This window comes from Cnephaeus nilssonii, assembly GCF_951640355.1.
Source record: "Cnephaeus nilssonii genome assembly, chromosome: 7".
Classification (NCBI taxonomy): domain Eukaryota; kingdom Metazoa; phylum Chordata; class Mammalia; order Chiroptera; family Vespertilionidae; genus Cnephaeus; species Cnephaeus nilssonii.
In genome coordinates, this window is record NC_137078.1 from 98,444,682 (window position 1) to 98,463,071 (window position 18,390).

An 18,390-nucleotide genomic window follows, 5' to 3' on the forward strand; every position below is an offset into this window, starting at 1 on the left:
TTGAATGTCATAGGACAGCCATATATCTGAACATAGGCGTTGGCCTGGAGGGATGGATGATAATCAGCTGCCTCCTGCCCACCCCCTACTAGGGATGTGCCGGCAACCAAGGTACATGCCCTTGACCAGAATCGAACCTAGGACCCTTCAGTCTGCAGGCCGACGCTCTATGCACTGAGCCAAACCGGTTAGGGCATGCACGTTAATTTTAATAACATCCGGTTTAACTAAATAAGCCCTATAATATGTGTATGCTTCTAGGAAGTAGATGGGTAAATGAACTGCCGTTACCTCCAGGTGGGATTAGCGAGGAAGATGCTTATTTTGTTTTAGCATTATGGATTTTCATTAAATCACTCATAACTAAAAAGAAACAAGTAGGAAATATTTGTACTTAATTACATAATGTTTCAGTGTCCGCACAACTTTTCCAGTGTTTTGGGGGTCATCATTCCAGTTTACTGCTGTGGACAGTGGTGGGTTAATTGAGGGTTTCCTGTGGCCAGTTCATCTGTCCCACACCCTAGTTCTGTGTGGAGAGGGGAGGGTGCCACAGGAAACCTGGGGGTGATTAGTGTCTGCAATGGACGCTCCTCATTCTTGGAAGTGGGTGTCAGAGCAAAGGCCTCCGGTGAGTCTCACTGTTTCACCCGCCTGGGGCACACAAAGGAATGAACAAGCAGCCGTGAAGCTGCCCTCTCCACGTGCAGCATTCCCTTCCCCAGGAAGAGCCAGCGTCTGCAGAGTGTCCCACTCACAGGAAGGGCTCTGTCCTGGGCACCATGGAGCCAGCGCAGCTCTTTGGGGATAACGCCTGTGGACGCACCAGGGGGCAGTGAACTGGATGGAATGCTTTGCTGGGACTTGGCTTCAGTCAGGTCATTCCACAGGCTCAGGTGCCCCCGCTGCTTTTCATTCATCTACGGGACTAACCGTCAGACCTACTACTGGTCAGCTTATTACTCACCATCTCCGAGACCTCAAGCAAGTCATGTGAACCTCTGAGCCTTATTTGTAAAATGTGGATGATAATACCTGCCTCACAAGGTTGTCAGAACAAACTTAAATGAGAAAATACACAACACTTTGCAGTGTTTGGCACACACTGGGTAAGCAACAAGGGTAGTCTTTTTATAAATATACTAGAGGCCCGGTGCATGAAAATTCATGCACGGGGTGTGTGTGTGGGGTCCCTCAGCCCAGCCTGCCCCCTCTCACAGTCCAGGAGTCCTCAGGGGCGGGAGATGACCTGGCAATCAGGGGAAGGTGATGCCCCCATCACACCTCTGCTGCTGCCACTGCCAGCAGTGCAAGCCTCGGGCCGGCCCTGGGTGGCTGGGGGGGCTAAGGGGACTCTGGAGGCAGGTGCACGGAGCGGCCAGACCCATCTGAAGGTGGGCCCGGCTGTGCTGTGTCTGCTGCCCTGGCAGGGCTGAGGGGACTGGGCGCCACCATCTTTGAGGGTGTGACAGTCAGTTAGCATACCCCCTCCTTATTGGCTGTGGGCGCAGCCATCTTTGTGAGGGTGTGATGGTTAATTAGCATATTCCCTCTTTATTAGATAGGACTAGAGGCTTGACGCATGAAATTCGTGCAAGAGTAGGCCCTCGCAGCCCCGGCTTCGTCCAGGTTGTTCCACCGTTCACTGTTCGGTCAATTTGTGTATTATGCTTTTATTATTATAGATTACTTAAAAATAATAAAATCCCAATGACTAAGCTTGTAGAGGAGAAATAAATCAAGGGATTTCTCCATTAACAGTTCAGTGACATTTTCAGTTTAAAAATCCAGCCCTGGCCCGGCTGATGTGGCTGTGGTTGAGCGTTGACCTATGAACCAGGAGGTCACAGTTCGATTCCCGGTCAGAGCACATGCCTGAGTTGCAGGCTCAATCCCCAGTGGGGGGCGTGCAGGAGGCAGCTGATTCCTGAAATCAATAAAAATTACTTAAAAAAATATCCAGCTCTGACCAGTTTGGCTCAGTGGTTGGAGTGTTGGCCTGCATACCATAGGGTCAAGGGTTTGATTCCCCATCAGGGGCAGTCAGGAGCAAGTACCTGGGTTGCAGGTTAATCCTTCCCCTTGGGATGTGTGCGGGAGCCAACCAATCGATCTCTCTCTCTCACATGGATGTTTTCCTCTCTCTCCCCCGCCTCCTCTCCCTTCCAATCTCTCTGAAAGATCAATGGAGAAAACATCCTTACTCCTTGGGTGAGGATAAAAAGATAAATTGCCCAGCTGGCATGGCTCAGTGGTTGAGTGTCCACCTATGAACCTGGAGGTCATGGTTCGATTTCCGGTTAGGGCACATGCCTGCTTTGCGGGCTTGATCCCCAGTGTGGGGCGTGCAGGAGAGCAATGATTCTCTCTCATCATTGATGTTTCTCTCTCTCTCTCCCCCACTCTTCTGAAATCAATAAAAATACATTAAAAAAAAGATAATTAAATAAAAATCCAACAAGCCCCTTTATAGAGGAAGCATCCCTTTTCCCTGCCTATTCTCATCCTACCTTTGGGCTGAGTTTCTTGCATTTCAGTGCCTGGGGCAGGAGAAGCAAGCAGAGGACTAACTTGTACTAGGTCAACATTAAATTTATTAATTCAAGAATGTAAGTGAAAATTATTTTGAAATGATTCTCTTACCTAATTTAGTAAATATTAAGCAACCTACTTTTTAATGTTCATATCAGATAAAATCTTGAGGAAAAATTCAGGCTTTAATATGAATATTCGAACCAAGACGTTGGTAAGCGCCATATCACAGTTAATACGAGATTCTGGAATAGAAATCTTCACTGTCATACATTTTGGAAGCATGCAACATGCCTAGCTGTTGACAGTTGAAGCGAATTATACTAGGGAGCTCACCACCACCGACAAACTTCCTTCATGACTCAAGGGAAACAAAATAAACTCAACTTAAATACAATCAGAAACCACCCGCCCCTCATCCCTACCAGAGCGTCTGCCCCTGAATCGGAAACTCCACGCATCAGTTATTAGAGTCCTATCTTTCTAGACACTCAGACTGAAAACGAACCCAATGTTCAGCATGTGCAAAGTCCGGTGAGAGAGCTAACGGAGACAATCCCTCTTACCTGCCTCTGCCTTAGCTCTCTCACCAGACTTGTTCCTTATTAAACTTCCTTATAAGATGGGAGGATGGGCTTATCATTCTGCTAATTTCTCATTTCTAGATTTAAAAAATATTTTTTTGAACTAGGGTATTTAAGCACCACCACCACTTCCGGGCACAGTAAAAGTGAGCTAGCTCTTCAAGGAGCAGGCAATCAACCTTGGTCCCAGCAGCGGGGACCAAGAACAGCTCACACCCTCACGGGACTGCGTCACTCCCCACATTCCGTGTTCATGGCCGGCCACGCTCTAACATACCTGCAAAGTACCCGGGCTTGACTGGGCTTGGCTTCTGGAAATACATCCAGGAGCGAGGCCACTGGTAAAGAGTTTTTTGAAACTCTCACCTTTGGTTCACTTGATCTTAGCCAAAAGGCCGAGAAGCGATTCACCTTTGGTTCAAACTGGGGATAGTGGATAACTTCAGGAAAATGTATATAGTTTTAAATATTTAATGTCAGAAAGTTGCTTTTTAAAACGCAGCAGCCTGAAAACTTGGAAGTGTCAATCTGTATGAGACTTGGAAATGTACAAAGAAGAAAACAGCTGGGCAATCTGTTCTGGTCAGCCCAGTGTCACCGACACGTGTCATCCCTACCTGCCGCGTGCGAGATTTGACATTCTGATTATAAAACACGTGCACTTTGACTTTAGAGGTTGACTTTAGAGGTGATCTCTGTGTTTCTAGTGTTACCAGCCTGAGTTTACAGTACCGTGAAGTGAAAGAGGACAAAAACCAAATTTATACTTAAATTAAATAGCATGATTTAATTTACTTGCTGCTTAATCCTGAATCCTCTTAAATTAAAAAAACAACAACAAAAGTTAAAATTAACTATTAACGTTAATGAATTTAAACCTTCCAGAAAACATGAATCCAAAAGGAAATGTCCAACAGGTGACTGAGCCACATATTTTATGGCCTTTCCTGTATCGGCCTCGAACTTTCTAAACATCAATGGGAAAAAAAAATTCTTTATCGAGTTTTGCAGTTTTATTCTTCCGGAGCACAATGTTCGGCCTGTTACTGAGGACTGTCTTCCAACAGGTACACAATTAACTCATAGGTGGACAGCACAATGGCCGTGTTTGGGATCTGCCGGATGAGCTGGGCAAAGAGTCCTCTATAGAAGGCAAGGTAGCCTTCTTCCCGGAAGACCAGCCGAGCGGTCTGGACAAAGGACTTGTACTTGGTGCCCTCCTCCCGCAGCCGCGTCCTTATCACTTCTGCAGAGAGAAACACACGCTTTTGTGACAAATAAATTCATTTCCATGTAATATGAGAATTCAAAGCACACAGCTTTATAATTATCAATGTATACCTCTGCCCAGGTGCCACCTAAAATAATAAACTATGTTAAGATCTCAATAGATGCCCTGGCCGGGGAGCTCAGTTGGTTCGAGTGTTGTCACGCTATGCCAAGGTTGCGGGCTTGATCCCGGTCTGGGCACATACAGGAAGCAACCAATGAATGCATAAATAAGTGGAACAACAAACTGATGTTTCTTTCTCTCTCTCTCCTCCCTTCCCCCAATCTCTTAAAAAAAAAAAAAGCTTAGTTTGAGTGGGACTTGATTTTAAGATAGTTTATGGTTTTCTACTCCAATTAAGTAAATGCTGTAATTTCACCAAAAGTGGCATTTGTATTAAGCATGGTAATATCTTCCACAAGACTTTCTTTTCACGTACTCCCCAACTTCCTCCTCCTAGAATCCTCCTCTGCTCTGTCCAGCTTAAAGGCTGCCTCCTCCTTTTCCAAACCTTGGCCCACCTGGCCCTGTCTCACCGAGGTGCCCACAACATGACATTGCCTGTCACTGCCTGCCGAGCAGACCCCTGCCACCCTGTCTCCCTACCAGGGAGCCGTCTGCCTCTCTTCATGAGCCCCGAGGCCACGCAGTGTCCGGCTCACACCGGGACTCCGTCACCTGTTACTGAGTTCGCCACGGCCACGGCCACAGCTGACAGCACCGTAGGCTTTTGAAAACCAGGCTTGTTTTTCATGGCACAATGAACGAAGCTGTTATTTTAATAGCAGCTCAGAAGGACAGGAGGCCTATCATTCTTTTTAAAAATAAACTTAAAAGCCCTAGCTGGTTTGGTCAATGGATACAGCATCAGCCTGCGGACTCAAGGGTCCCCGGTTCAATTCCGGTCAAAGGCACATGCCTGGATTGCAGGCTCAGTTCCCAGTACGAGGCAGCCAATCAATGATTCTCTCTCATCATTGATGTTTCTCTCTTTCCCTCTCTCTCCCTTCCTCTCTGAAATCAATAAAATATATTTAAAATAAATAAATAAAGTTGAAAAAAAAACTTTAAGTGGAAAATAAAATTCAAAGTGGAAGCTGAGAGATTTTAAGTGTGGCTCCTATGTCATTTTTTTTTTCTAAGTTAAAGAATTTTAAGTAAAATCTAGATTTTTGGCTTCTTGAAAACATCAGAAGTTCTACAACACAGGCCCACGTTCTGCACAAGTTTTGGGAACTGGGGTTGAGTGACACCGAGTTCCCGCAAAACACACACACACACACACACACACACACACACACACACACACACACAGGTTGAGTGACAGAGTTCCTGCAAAACACACACACACACACACACACACACACACACACGGGCGTGGGGGAGGCCAGGCCCACTCGGGCTCGGTTCCCTCACCACCTGCAGGCGTGTGCATTTCCGTCGGCTCCAGGTCCAGGTACACTGACAAATGGCACAGCCTGACAGCTGTCCCTGCTCCGGGAGAAGAGTGGCACGTACCGTGTGGATAGGCGATACAAGAGGCACATCCCTTGGACACAGCAGCAGCTGCCATGAGTCCAAAAAAGCTTGCGGAATTCTTCTCAGTCCCATTTGTAGAGGGGGCGAATGGCGCGTCCTTCAGATACTTCTTCAAACTTTCATAAATAGCAAAGCAGATGACAGTTTCTGAGATCCCCGCATACGAGGCAGTTAATCCCCGATAAAAGCCACGAATGCCTTCCGTCTGGTAAACGTGGCGCGCACACTGGAGTGTGTTCATCTGCTTGCAGCCGCGCACCCTGTGACAGAGACCAAGGACAGGCCATCAAAACACGCGTGAGCGGGCTCCAAAGACACGCGCCGGATGGAAGGACATCAGTGGATGACACGTGTCCTCCCACGGCGAGCCCAGGTCCACAGGCTGGGCCACCCGGCCGACCCACAGAGAATGTGTGCCCGTACAAGAGTCACAAGAACATGTGCACAGCCTCTGGCCCGAGTTCGGAAAGGGCTTCGTGGAGGAAGACATTCCTCACAGAGAAAATCTAACCAGCACGATCAATTCGTCCGAACACCTCACAGGAGGCGTAGAGAGGTACACTGGGCACCCGTGCCAGACCAGGACTGCTGTGCAGGCGGACTAGCTGGTATGTGAGGCACAATTACAGTGACGATGCCCATGTGTTTTAAGAAGACACTGAAGGAAAACCCGCCAGCCTTCGGCAGAGAGGAGAGTGTTAGGATGGGTGACACTCTGATCGCTCGTCTCCAAACGGGGCACTAACTCCATTACTTCTAAATGCCTAAAACCACAAACGTCGAACAGACCACACAGCGACTACTCAAAAGACAGGCTGGGTGTCCTCCCGTGATGGAAAGTGCTCACCGGGCTGGATACAAGCTGAATCCCAGGACCCGACAGTGTGCGCACTGGTCAGGCAGAGACCCGTCTGGCTCCCATCACTCTCCACGGTCTCCCCCCTCCGCTGCGTCTCCCCCAGGCTGTTCTCTACCTGAGCTGGGGTGATCTTCCTAACACCCATCCAAGCCGCCACGCCCTGCTTGCCACTCTGCAGGCAGCGTTTCTCAGCCTGGGGACCACTGACATTCGGGCCAGATCACCCTGTTGTGGGGCTGTCCTCTGCCCTGGAGGACCTGGCCTCTACCCACCATGTGTCACAGCACCCCACCCCACCTGAGCTTGACAACTCAAAATGTCTCTAGTCACCACCAAATGTCCCCTGGGGCACGTGCCCGGGGCTGCCAGCAACTGCTCTACTGGCTCTCCAAACAGAGCCCAGGCCCAACTGCAGACTCCTCCCCAGGGGCTAAGGCTGCGGGCCGGCCTGCTTCCCAGGCTTCTTTCCACGGTCACTCCTGCTCCCGCACATTCGCATGTGGCACTGACCACGCTTCTCTTCTTCCCTTCCCCAGAGTGCACGGTGCGTTCCTGCCTCCAGGTTGGCCCGGACACGGTTCTCTGCCCGCAGCCTCTTCGCTGCCGCTTTCTCCGACGGCAGGGACGGTGCTGCTGCCACAGGAGCTGCCTCTGTGCCTCCTGCCTCGACTGCACGGGGGCCGCTGCGGGCCCTGCAGCACTGAAGGCCCTTATCCCACCAGACTGACTCCTTTATTTCCTGGAAGCCGAGCCTCGGGAAGGTAGTGCCTGTGTCTCACTCCCCGCGTGTCCCGTGACGAGTGTGCAGGAAGCATGCGAGAAACGCTCCCTGGTGAGGGACATGCTACAGAGCCATCCGAACAATCCTTTCGAACCTCCTGAGCACGGCTCACTGCAGGCAGATTTACAGGACGCACATGCGGGCCCTCCGCTGACTCGAGCACTTATCTCTGCTAAGGGACTAGCACCCTGCGCACCCTGGGATTGGGAGTGATTCCCGAAGGTTTCCAGGAGAGGAGCTGGTTAGAAGCTGGAAGGCAAGCCGGTGACAGCACAACCAAGAAGGGAGAAATGACCCCTGGTGAGGGATGGTCGACTCAGGGCTGGACACGTAACAGCACGTTTTTAGGAAATTGCAAAGGACCTTGAGTGGTAAGCCAAGGAGTTAGGGTTTAACCCTGAGCGTAATCGAGATTCATCAAAGGATTCTAAGCAAATATGTTCAAAATTATTAGAACTGCTGCATTTTAGAAGGTTCTTTCGGGCAGAATGGGACGGGGAAATATGGGGTCAAAGGCCAATACAGAGGCTACTGTGGTCACTGGAGAGGAAGAACAAGCACGGGCAGGGGCTCCTGCTCTCTCCGCTGTCCTTTCTAGGTAGCTTAAGTTGGACTGGATTAGCTGGAAGTTTCCAGTGCCCACACAGTTACACAGGGTTCTTAGAGAGAATCCTGTCACAAACCTCACTTACCATCACTCCGCCTCTGAAATTACAGTAGTTACTGGGCCACGGCCTGATTTAATATATTAAGTAGGTATATCACTGTATCGTAATTTTAAAAAACATTAATAACGGTATTTCAGCAACTGGTTTCCATTGCTTCTACTATTCTAAAAAGGGCCTGCAGACTTCGCCAGACCACCAAAGGAATCTGCAGGCTGCAGTAAGTTTCAGAATACGAGTAATACGAGGGCCTTGGAGAGAAAATGGCCCTTCCCAGGCCGGGAGGCATTCGCTGCTCTCCCTCATTGTAAGGCATCTTCGCACCTGAAAGAGAAGCATCTGGGGAGAGCCCCTAGCGCTGCAACTGGGGTGGGGCCCGCCAAGCACAGGGACCCCGACGGCCTGCGCAGGTCAGCACTGCACACCAGGGGCCACAGCTGAGTGAACGTGCGGCCACCTCTGCTGGTCTTTGTCCCCACGATGCTAGACAGCATGACTCTCCAAACAAAAGGAGCTGCTATCTGCTCACATTCAGAAAGAACAAGACTGTGTACTGCACTCCACGGGCTGGGGGGAGAAATATCCCCAAGAATTCTTATGTTAAGGAAGCAACAATTAATAACTTACTTCCGTTCTAGCTGCATCCGGGTTTTAACCATCCATATAGGATTCATTAGGGAATTTGTGATAAAAGCTGGAAGAAAAAACACACCAGAAAATGTCATCACTGAACACAGCCAATGCTGATTAAAGTTGTCTATTCCATCTGATAAGTGCTGCAACCAGGCTTTCAATGGTTTAATAATAAAAACGGACAGTAGGAAGCAGCTACATTTCTGTATCGCACAGGACGCCCCAGTCCCTAAAGTGTGGCTTCTATTGGTATGTTGGGCCTAAAAGTCTCTCCAACCTCTAGAGCCCTGACTAGCGTTTCCAGCCTCTAGGTGGTGCTGTTGGTATTTCTGTCAATGTGATGCCCATGGGAAACATGAAACCACTCCACAACTCAATTTATAAGCATCAGATCCAGAAATAATTTGTTTTTAAGGGAGTTGCTGTCTTAACCCAAAAGGCTGCCTTATATCAAACTTATAATAAAAGGAACTAAATCTCCATTTAACTGAATCCAAAGGCAGACATTTTAATACCTCCTAATGTTTCAGGAAACTGAAGTTTTAAGACTGATCTGCTTACAAGAACCATGTTAGTGAGTCTCCCCACCTCAACACTGCTAATCATTCCAGAGCAACAGAGCAAACCCTCCTTGTGACCTTGCCCTCCCCAGGCCCGGGCTCAGCAGTCAGACAGAGGAACCCAGGGCGAGGCTGAAAGACTGCCGCAGGTTTGCTTTAGGTACTGAGGGTTCTTCTAAGCCAGGGGTCCTCAAACTTTTTAAACAGGGGGCCAGTTCACTGTCCCTCAGACCGTTGGAGGGGAGTCGGGAGAGTGCAGCGCACATTCCACACATGCGCACTGCGGGCCCGGGACGAGTCGGCTGCTAAGCAGGACAGGCAGCGGCGGCAAAAACACCTGGCGGGCCGGATAAATGTCCACGGCGGGCCGCATGTGGCCCGTAGTTTGAGGACCCCTGTTCTAAGCGAACGCTGCCCAAGTTAAGCCTGATAACCAGCGTTTAGGATGCAGCGAACCCCTATCGGTCTCAAAGTGAAGGCTCCTCGGAGCTCCGCACACAGCACACACGCCTTTCCTGTCTAACATTAGTTCCAACTGGGGTCCAGAGCATCATCTGTAACTCCTCAGGGGGGTTACTGGTGCTTTATTTGACGTAAAGAGGTGTATACACTAAACAGACATAAACATAAATCTGTAAGACATGGCCTTCTCTCAGCAATCTACAAGTCCGTGCTTTTTTTGCTAAGCATTTCCTGGGGAGGGGAAGTCCTGTTATAAGTTTCCTATAGTGAGTAGGATGACTCCCTCATGAGGAACGCTCTCTGGCCTGTTCCAGTCCCACTAAGAGCCCACCAACCCCGACCCTCGTCGTAGAACCCAGTGATTAGGACAAAGTGCCAGCTGTGCACAGGAGTCATGAGAAAAGGAGCTTGAACTTTAGAAAACAATGTCATGGAATAGACATGAGAAGCACATTAAAATTCCTTGAAAAGAAGCACTGCACCCAACTAGCATGCATGGACATGGACATGTTGAGGCAGAATGAAAAGCTTTAGTGGCCAGAGAGATAGGAACCAGGTAACAAACTGACCTTAAACCCATTATTTTATCAGCGTCAGAAAAATGATTTCCGATGGAGAAGAGGCAGAGAGCTAATTTCTAATCCCTAGAAAAGGCTGTTGGGCTATGGCACGTGCTTTCTCCACCCACGGGTAACGTACCTGCAGAGCCAGCTGAGAAAATGTGCACAATATTGCTGTTAGGCACGAAAATGCCATTGAACTGCTCTTTGGCTTTGGAGTAACAGGCAAAGTACACAGCCCTGTTAGAACAAAGGGAGAACGAGATGAAGACATCGGTACAGCACTGCCAATATCATGTCCCTCCCGCAATCTCTAAAACTTCAGGTAAATAATATGGGCACGAAGTTAACACATAACAAAAGCTCGGCCTCCTCTGTGTCAAACCCAAACCTGCTGCAGGCTCCTTCAGGAAGGTCCGGCTCGCCCCTCAGAAAGTATTCGGTGAGGGAAGAGTCCAAAATAACGGAGGAAAATGAGATTTTGGTAACATACAAAGCCCATTTATATTCTTCATTCTGGCTAAATGCCAATCCTCTGAGCACCAGCATATACTGTAACATTTAAAATGTGTAGTATTTCTAAAATATACACACTCGTCCTGCCTCACACCAAAATGAGCGTGTGATTGGGGGAGGGGGCAATGCTGCTGATCACAGATTCAGGGGTGAGAGCAGCTCCTTTTCACTCAAAGAGACTGGCCACCTAGCAGTACGGCCCTTCCGTGGGAAAGGACTCAGGACATTACATCCGCATGAGGGGAACCGGGTGAAAGTTCAAAGCTTACCTTGACGGTGCAACTCCAACCAAATTTGGACCCAAGCCTCTAAAAAGTGACTTTGGTCCCTCCTTCTCCAAGATTGACCTGAATAATATAAAGAAGATCCATCTTTAAAATCCTTAGGCAAGGTCTATACAAAGCAAGCACCAGCCTTCCGCTAGCGCCTTGACTAAAGAATAATAGGTTGTTGCACGGCCGTGTGGTTTGGTGGTTGAGCGTTGACCTATGAACCAAGAGGTCACAGTTCGATTCCCAGTCAGGGCACAGGCCCGGGTTGCAGGCTTGATCCCCAGTGGGGGGTGTGCAGGAGGCAGCCGATCAATGATTCTCTCTCATCACTGATGTTTCTCTCTCTCTCCTCGCTTCCTCTCTGAAATCAATACAAACATTAAAAAATAAAAAAGATTACTAGATTGCTTACAAGACCCCAGGCTTTATCTGATTATATTACAACACAGAATCGGAAGGCTGAAGAACACGGCTGCAGTAGCAGTGAAAATCCGCGCTTCGTAAGCATCAGTCTGACATGTTTGCAAGAAGCTCTTTCCCTGCTCACGCAGCAGCAAGACACTCGAGGTTTGTACGAGGAGACCCTGTAGGGACAACAGGCACTGGCAAAGGGGCGGACACCGGGACAATGGCCCCACTATACCCAGGTCCCCTGAGAGACACGTTCAGAGATTTCTTTGGATGGCACTTCTTTTGGGTTTACTCCTTATTTATAATAACCCCATTTTCTAGATTTTTACTTACTGTGGGCAAGCCCTAAACACATATAATAGAAAAGGCTAGTAATTTCATGGGCTGGATGGAAAAGCCTAGTACCTCAAGTCCAAAGAGAATACTGTGCCTGCTTTTTCTTTTTAATTTTTCTCATTGTGGTAACATATATGTAACATAAATTTTTACCATTTTAATCATTTTTAAATGTACAGTTCAGGGGCATTAAGTGCATTCACATTGCTGTACAACCATCACCAGCATCTGCCTCTAGAACTTTTTCATCGTCTCAACTAAAATTCCACACCCACTGAACCCTAACCCTCCAGGCCGCCCCTCCCCCAGCCCTTGGCACCACCATTCTACTTGCTGTCTCTATGAACCTGACTGCTCCAGGGCCTCCTGGAATCACACAGTATTTGTGCTTTTGTGCCTGGCACATTTCACTTAGCATAACTGCTCAAGGTTCACCCATGTTGCAGTACATGTCAGAATTTCCTTCTTGTTAAAAGCTGAACAACATTCCATTGTATAAACGGGCCACATTTTGTTTATCCATTTATCTGTCAATCGACACTTGGGTTGCTTCCCACCTTTTGGCTACTGGGAAAAACGCTGCTATGAACATGAATGTCCAAATATCTGTTCAAGTCCCTATTCCCAGGAATGGAACTGCTGGATCATATGGGAATTCTAGGGTTAATTTTTTTGAGAATTGGCCACACTATCAACCACAGCAGCTGCACCTATCAACAACACACATGGGTTCCAATTTGTCCATATACGTGCCAACATGCTTTAAAAAATAACTGTTAAATATAGTTTTGATCAACAGTGACTAAGAAAATCCTAAAAGAACATTCTTTAGAAGCATAATCCCCACTGCAACGTAATTTTTTTAGTTAAGTTTATTCTTTTTAAAAATATATATATTTTTATTGATTACAGAAAGGAGAGGGAGAGAGAAACATCAATGATGAGAATCATTGCCAGCTGCTTCCTGCACACCCCCTACTGGGGATCGAGCCCCCAACCCTGGCATGTCCTGACTGGGAATCGAACCGTGGCCTCCTGGTTCATAGGTCAGTGCTCAACCACTGAGCCACTCTGACTGGGCAAATTTACTCTTTTCAATGGCTCAGTTTTCTTGGTATCTAAGAGAATTTACATTGTTAAATTAGAGTCCTCTCTAATTCAATCTCCTTTTCTGAGAATTTTCTTTACTTGTAATTAGTACTTCCAATTTGACAGCATTCTAAGTTGGCCCAGCTCAGAAATAATCACATTGTTTTCAAAAGAGTTTATATACTGTTTTACCTTCATTATGACACTGAAGGTAAGATAAAAAGACATCTTTCACTTCATGGAAAAGATATTCCTATAAAACTAACAATAAAATGAATCCTGTCAATTCCAACTCTACCAACTTTGACTTTTCACACAGAGAAAATGTTTCCAAAACCAACCTGAAACTTTTGGTGCAAAAGAGGTTAAGCTGAGGTGTTTTAGTCCTTAGCATGTTGCTAATGATCAAGTTTTCCCCATTTGTAGTTTTCGCTCCTGTTCTTTCCTTCCTCAGATCAGTGTAATTTTCATGATCTAGATTCCTAGAAATTTGAATCCTAACCACTCCTCTCCATGTTTTTTGATGTTTATAAAATAGTTCAATTGCTTGATGAGAAAGAATATTTATACCTTTAAGAGCGTTCTTAAAAAGCAGTAGGCTAGCAATTAGACAAGAAAAAAAAGAAAAGAAAAGGTATGTAGATTGGAAAGTAAATCTATCTCTATTCACAAACATATTATAAATAGAAATACTAAAGAATCCCCTAACAATTACTATAATAAACTAGTTCAGCAAGGTTGCAGGATACAAGATCAATGTACACACACAAAAAAATACCCAAACAATTGTATGTCTACACAGAAGCAATGAATAATCTAAGAATAGGAATAAACAGCTATTCCATTTACAATAGCATCAAAAAAATGAAATACTTATCTATAGAGAGACAAAGTAGATTAGTGGTTGCCAGGGGTTGGCGGAGGAGGAATGGGGAATGACTGCTCATGGGTATGTGTTTCTTCTTGGTGTGACGAAAATGTTTTAGAACTAAGATATGGTGATGGTCATATAACTCTAAATATACTAAAACCCACTGAACTGTATACTTTAGGAGGACAAATTGTATGCTTCTGAATAATATCTCAATAAAGCTACTACACTACCTCAAAATATTAGGGAGACAATAGTTATATTTTCTAATTCTACATAATAAAGAGGCAATATGCAAATTGACCATTACTCCAACACACAAGATGGCCACCCCCATGTGGACACAAGATGGCCAGCAGGGGAGGCAGTTGGGGGGGACCATGCCTGCAGGGGAGGGAAGTTAGGGGTGACTGGGCTGGCAGGGGAGAGCAGTTGGGGGTGACCAGGCCTGCAGGGGAGGGCAGTTGGGGGCAACCAGGTCGGCAGGGGAGGGCAGTTAGGGGTGACCAGGCTGGCAAGGGAGGGCAGTTAGGGGTGACCGGGCCAGCAGGGGAGGGCAGTTAGGGGCAATCGGGCCGGCAGGGGAGGGCAGTTAGGTGTCGATCAGGCTGGCAGGGGAGTGGTTAGGGGGTGATCAGGCTGGCAGGCAGAAGCGGTTAGGGGCAATCAGGCAGGCAGGCAGGCAGGCAGGCAGGCGAGTGGTTGGGAGCCAGCAGTCCTGGATTGTGAGAGGGATCCCAGATTGGAGAGGGTGCAGGCTGGGCTGAGGGACACCCACCCTCCCCGTGCATGAATTTCGTGCACTGGGCCTCTAGTCATAAAATATTTTCCTTGCTGGCAGGTATAAACCCAGACCCTTTAAGTTAGGGTGGGGAATGTCCGGCCCACAGGCGAAATCATTTAGTCTGGCCAAGGCATTAGGGGTGAGTTAATTAAATGTTTGACCCAATATAGCAAGCTAATTTTTAAGTTGATAATTTTGTATGGCCTGAGAATGATTTTATAAATATCCAAATGGTCCTTGGCAAAAAAGGTTCTCCACCCCTGCTTTAAGTGATCCCAAGATACACAGTTGTTTGCGTGGTCCAGACTAAACCCTCTGGCCACCCTACGTGTCACATAAAGGTACCTTGTTGGACACACTAGACAACTAGGGAGGCATATCTCACTAAAGGACAGTAGATTTCTTTTCTCTTTTTTCTTTTCATCGCATAAGGGCAAGGTCAAAGCAATGTATTTAAAATAAGACCTAGCCATAATAATGGAATGCTATTCGACAATAACTACAAGTGAAAGAGGCCATAAACATATTGCATGACTTCATTTATATGCAAAGGAGCGTTATATATCCAGAGGAGACACAGCTAGAGACAGAAGGTAGGTTAGTGGTTGGTTACCTAGGGCTGGGACTTGGGGTGGGGAATGGGGAATGACTGCAAATGGGTGAGGGCCTTCTTAGTGGAATGACATGTTTTAAAATCACATTGTTGTGATGGTTGCGCAAAACTATGTGAACATGCTAAAAACAGTCAATTGTCTTCTTTAAATGGGTAAGTTGTATGTGAATTACATATTAGTAAGCTGTTTAAAAAACCCTGCAGGGAGAAAAAGAAAGAAAGGCTCACTAAAAAAGACTGAGAGAGAGATCAGCAGGAACAGAGTTTAAACAAAATTTAGTTCTTGTGCTAAGTCAATCATTTACAAAAGATAACTGAGAAAAGTGGAATATAGACTGCAGATGAGTTAAAAAGTAGTATATCAAGCCCTGGCCAGTGGTGCTCATTGGTTAGAGTGTTGGCCCGCACCCCAAAGGGTCTCGGGTTCAATTCCTGGTCAAAGGCACATGCCTGGGTTGCGGGTTCGCTCGCTAAACCTGGTAGGGGTGCGTGCGGGAGGCAACCAGTCATGTGTCTCTCTCACATTGATGTTTCTCTCTCTGTCTCTCCACCTGACACCCACCCCCCCCACCCCCCCCCCCACACACACACACACTCTCTCTCTCTCTCTCTGAAAAAGCAACGGAAAAAATATCCTCAGGTGAGGATTAACAATAACAACAGCAAAAAATAGTATATCAATATTAAATTGCTTGAATTTGAAAACTGCTGTGGTTTTTTAATCTTTACTCTTAGGAAATAAATGCTGAAGAATTAAGGGAAAAGGGGCACAATGTGTGGAACCTATCTTCAAACGGTTTATGAAAAATATGGATGTATACAGATCAAAATGACAACACAAATGTGGCAATATGTTAAAAATCTGTGACTCGAGATAAAGAGTATAAGCAAGTTATTGGTACCATTCCTGTAACGTTTCTACACATTTGAAATCATTTCAGAAAAAAAAGTTCTTTAATAAAAATGTTATAGGCAAGCCATAGGTTGTAAAAATATTGAACTCGTGATTATAGCCCAATGTTACGGGAACAAGGGCCGGGACAGGCAAGTGTTAGGTTCTGTAAGTCAAACCCCAAATGAAGGTCATTCACACTAACCAAAAACAAGTCATTTGGCCCTCAGCAGAGGCATGAGAATTTCGTTTTTCAACTCTAAATACTTGACTTCTTTCTTACAACAGGCCTGATTTAAAAAGCTAAGCTCTCTGAACAAAATCTTTTCTTAAATAACACCTGCAAGAGACCTACACCTTATAGCATGTAAGATTGTCAAATGGTCAGTATATCCCAATGTTTCCAGTTTAGATTCTATCTGTGGTTCCCATTAATGAACACTGTGCGGCCAGCCCAGGGGTCATTTAAACACGATTCCCGGACTCTCTGGCTCCAGGAAGCCTGAGCCTCGCATCTATAATGCAGCAGGGAACACCAGTCCTCAAGTGACTAGGGCTTCTTCAGAGCTGGGCAGGCTGTCGCCATAGTGACGCACATTAACAGTGGGCAAGAAGTCAAACCTGTTACATAATTCAAACTTCTAACCTTGCTGGCTGTGTACAAAACTCTTCTGGAACAATCAAGTGCCTACTATAAATGGTACACTTCAGCCTCAAAATAAAGCAGCAGGATCCAGGCCGATTTTCCCACAGTCAGAGAAATTGTCATTTAGGCAAGAAATGCAAGGAGAAGCGGGGCCTTATTTGGAGCATTTCATCTTCACTAGTTGTAGACCACGATCCAAGACAAAGATCTCACCTGAACACTCAGTTTTATTTTTATAACACAGACTAGATCCCAAATATATTACTTTTCAGATAAAAAAGGCACCTGAGTAAAAAATTACCTGAGTGATGTAAAAAATAGGAGGAGCTCTGATTAAAAAAAAGCCTGGCCGGCATGGCTCAGTGGTTGAGCATCAACCTATGAACCAGGTCAAGGTTCAATTCCGTTCAGGGCACATGCCGGGTTGTGGGCTCGATCCCCAGTGTGGGGCATGCAGGAGGCAGTTGATTAGTGATTCTCTCATCATTGATGTTTCTATCTCTCCCTTTCCCTTCCTCTCTGACATCAATAAAAAAATATTTTAAAAACACACACAGATTAAGTCATAAGACTTTAAAGCAGACACAAGAAATAAATTGATATATTATTCCCCTTTGGTGAATTTAACAGTGAGAGCCTTTTTAAAGTAACCATCTTCAAAATGTAAAGGTTAATGGTGCCGCAATGGAGAACATGTATTCTCTAGAGGGTTACCCTGTGACACAAACACTGATTTGCATTTTGAAAAATAAACTTCCTGTAAACAAGTTCGGTTAAGCCTTTTAAAGTAGTACTTCCTGACAGAGAAAGACTAAGAAGCAGAACCTAACCATCAGCCCTGCCCCTGCTAGGAGAGAGAGATGGCTGCAACCAGGCGGTGGCAGAGTGCCAAGCAGTGCCCTTCTGCCGGCGCCCGAGAGACAGTGCCGCTCCTGCTGGCAGTCTGCCAGGCGTGTGGGTGACAGACCACTGTGGGACTTAGTAGCAGGAAGATGCCCATTTCCCCTGGAGCGAGTGTGCTTTCTTTAGGAGAGAACTGTGTAATGTGACAGTCCCCTTTTTGCCTTGGCTACCAAGAAACTCAGTTGTATTTAAAAAGTACAGGAAGTGGATATTACGATAGCCACCGATATTTATTTACATGTTGAGCTCTTTACATGTGACATTTTACTGATGTGCCAAAATGCATCCATTCCTCCTATTTGTACTAAATGCTCACTGTGTGACAGGCAGCATTCTAGGGGGTTGGGGACACCTCCGTCACCATAACTAATCAAAGTCCCTGCCGCGGAGGAACTTCCATTCTGGTGGGGACAGGGAGAGAAAATAAACAATACTAACAAGTAAGCTACACTCGATGTTGGATGGAGGTAAGTGCTGGGGATAAAAATAAGGCAGGAAGGAGGGATGGAGCATGAGGGAGGCTCAGTGTTAAACAGCACAGTCACTGCAAGGCCTTCCTGCTAGGGTGACAACTGGGAGCCGGCCATGCAGATAAGGTCAGGCACCAAGGCC

At 46.6% G+C, this 18,390-nt stretch overlaps 1 protein-coding gene across 1 annotated transcript in view; it reads right to left on the minus strand.

Moving 5' to 3' along the window:
- Positions 1–2,462: 2,462 nt before the first annotated feature.
- Positions 2,463–18,390, minus strand: part of SLC25A33 (solute carrier family 25 member 33) — a 33,708-nt gene continuing 17,780 nt past the window's right edge. The window contains exons 3-7 of the mRNA XM_079778191.1: positions 11,231–11,308; positions 10,585–10,685; positions 8,858–8,924; positions 5,905–6,185; positions 2,463–4,362 (exon numbers count right to left, since the gene is read on the minus strand). Of these exons, the coding sequence (XP_079634317.1) occupies positions 4,160–4,362; positions 5,905–6,185; positions 8,858–8,924; positions 10,585–10,685; positions 11,231–11,308 (730 nt within the window). The 3' untranslated portion in view covers positions 2,463–4,159. The remainder of the gene's footprint in view (positions 4,363–5,904; positions 6,186–8,857; positions 8,925–10,584; positions 10,686–11,230; positions 11,309–18,390) is intronic.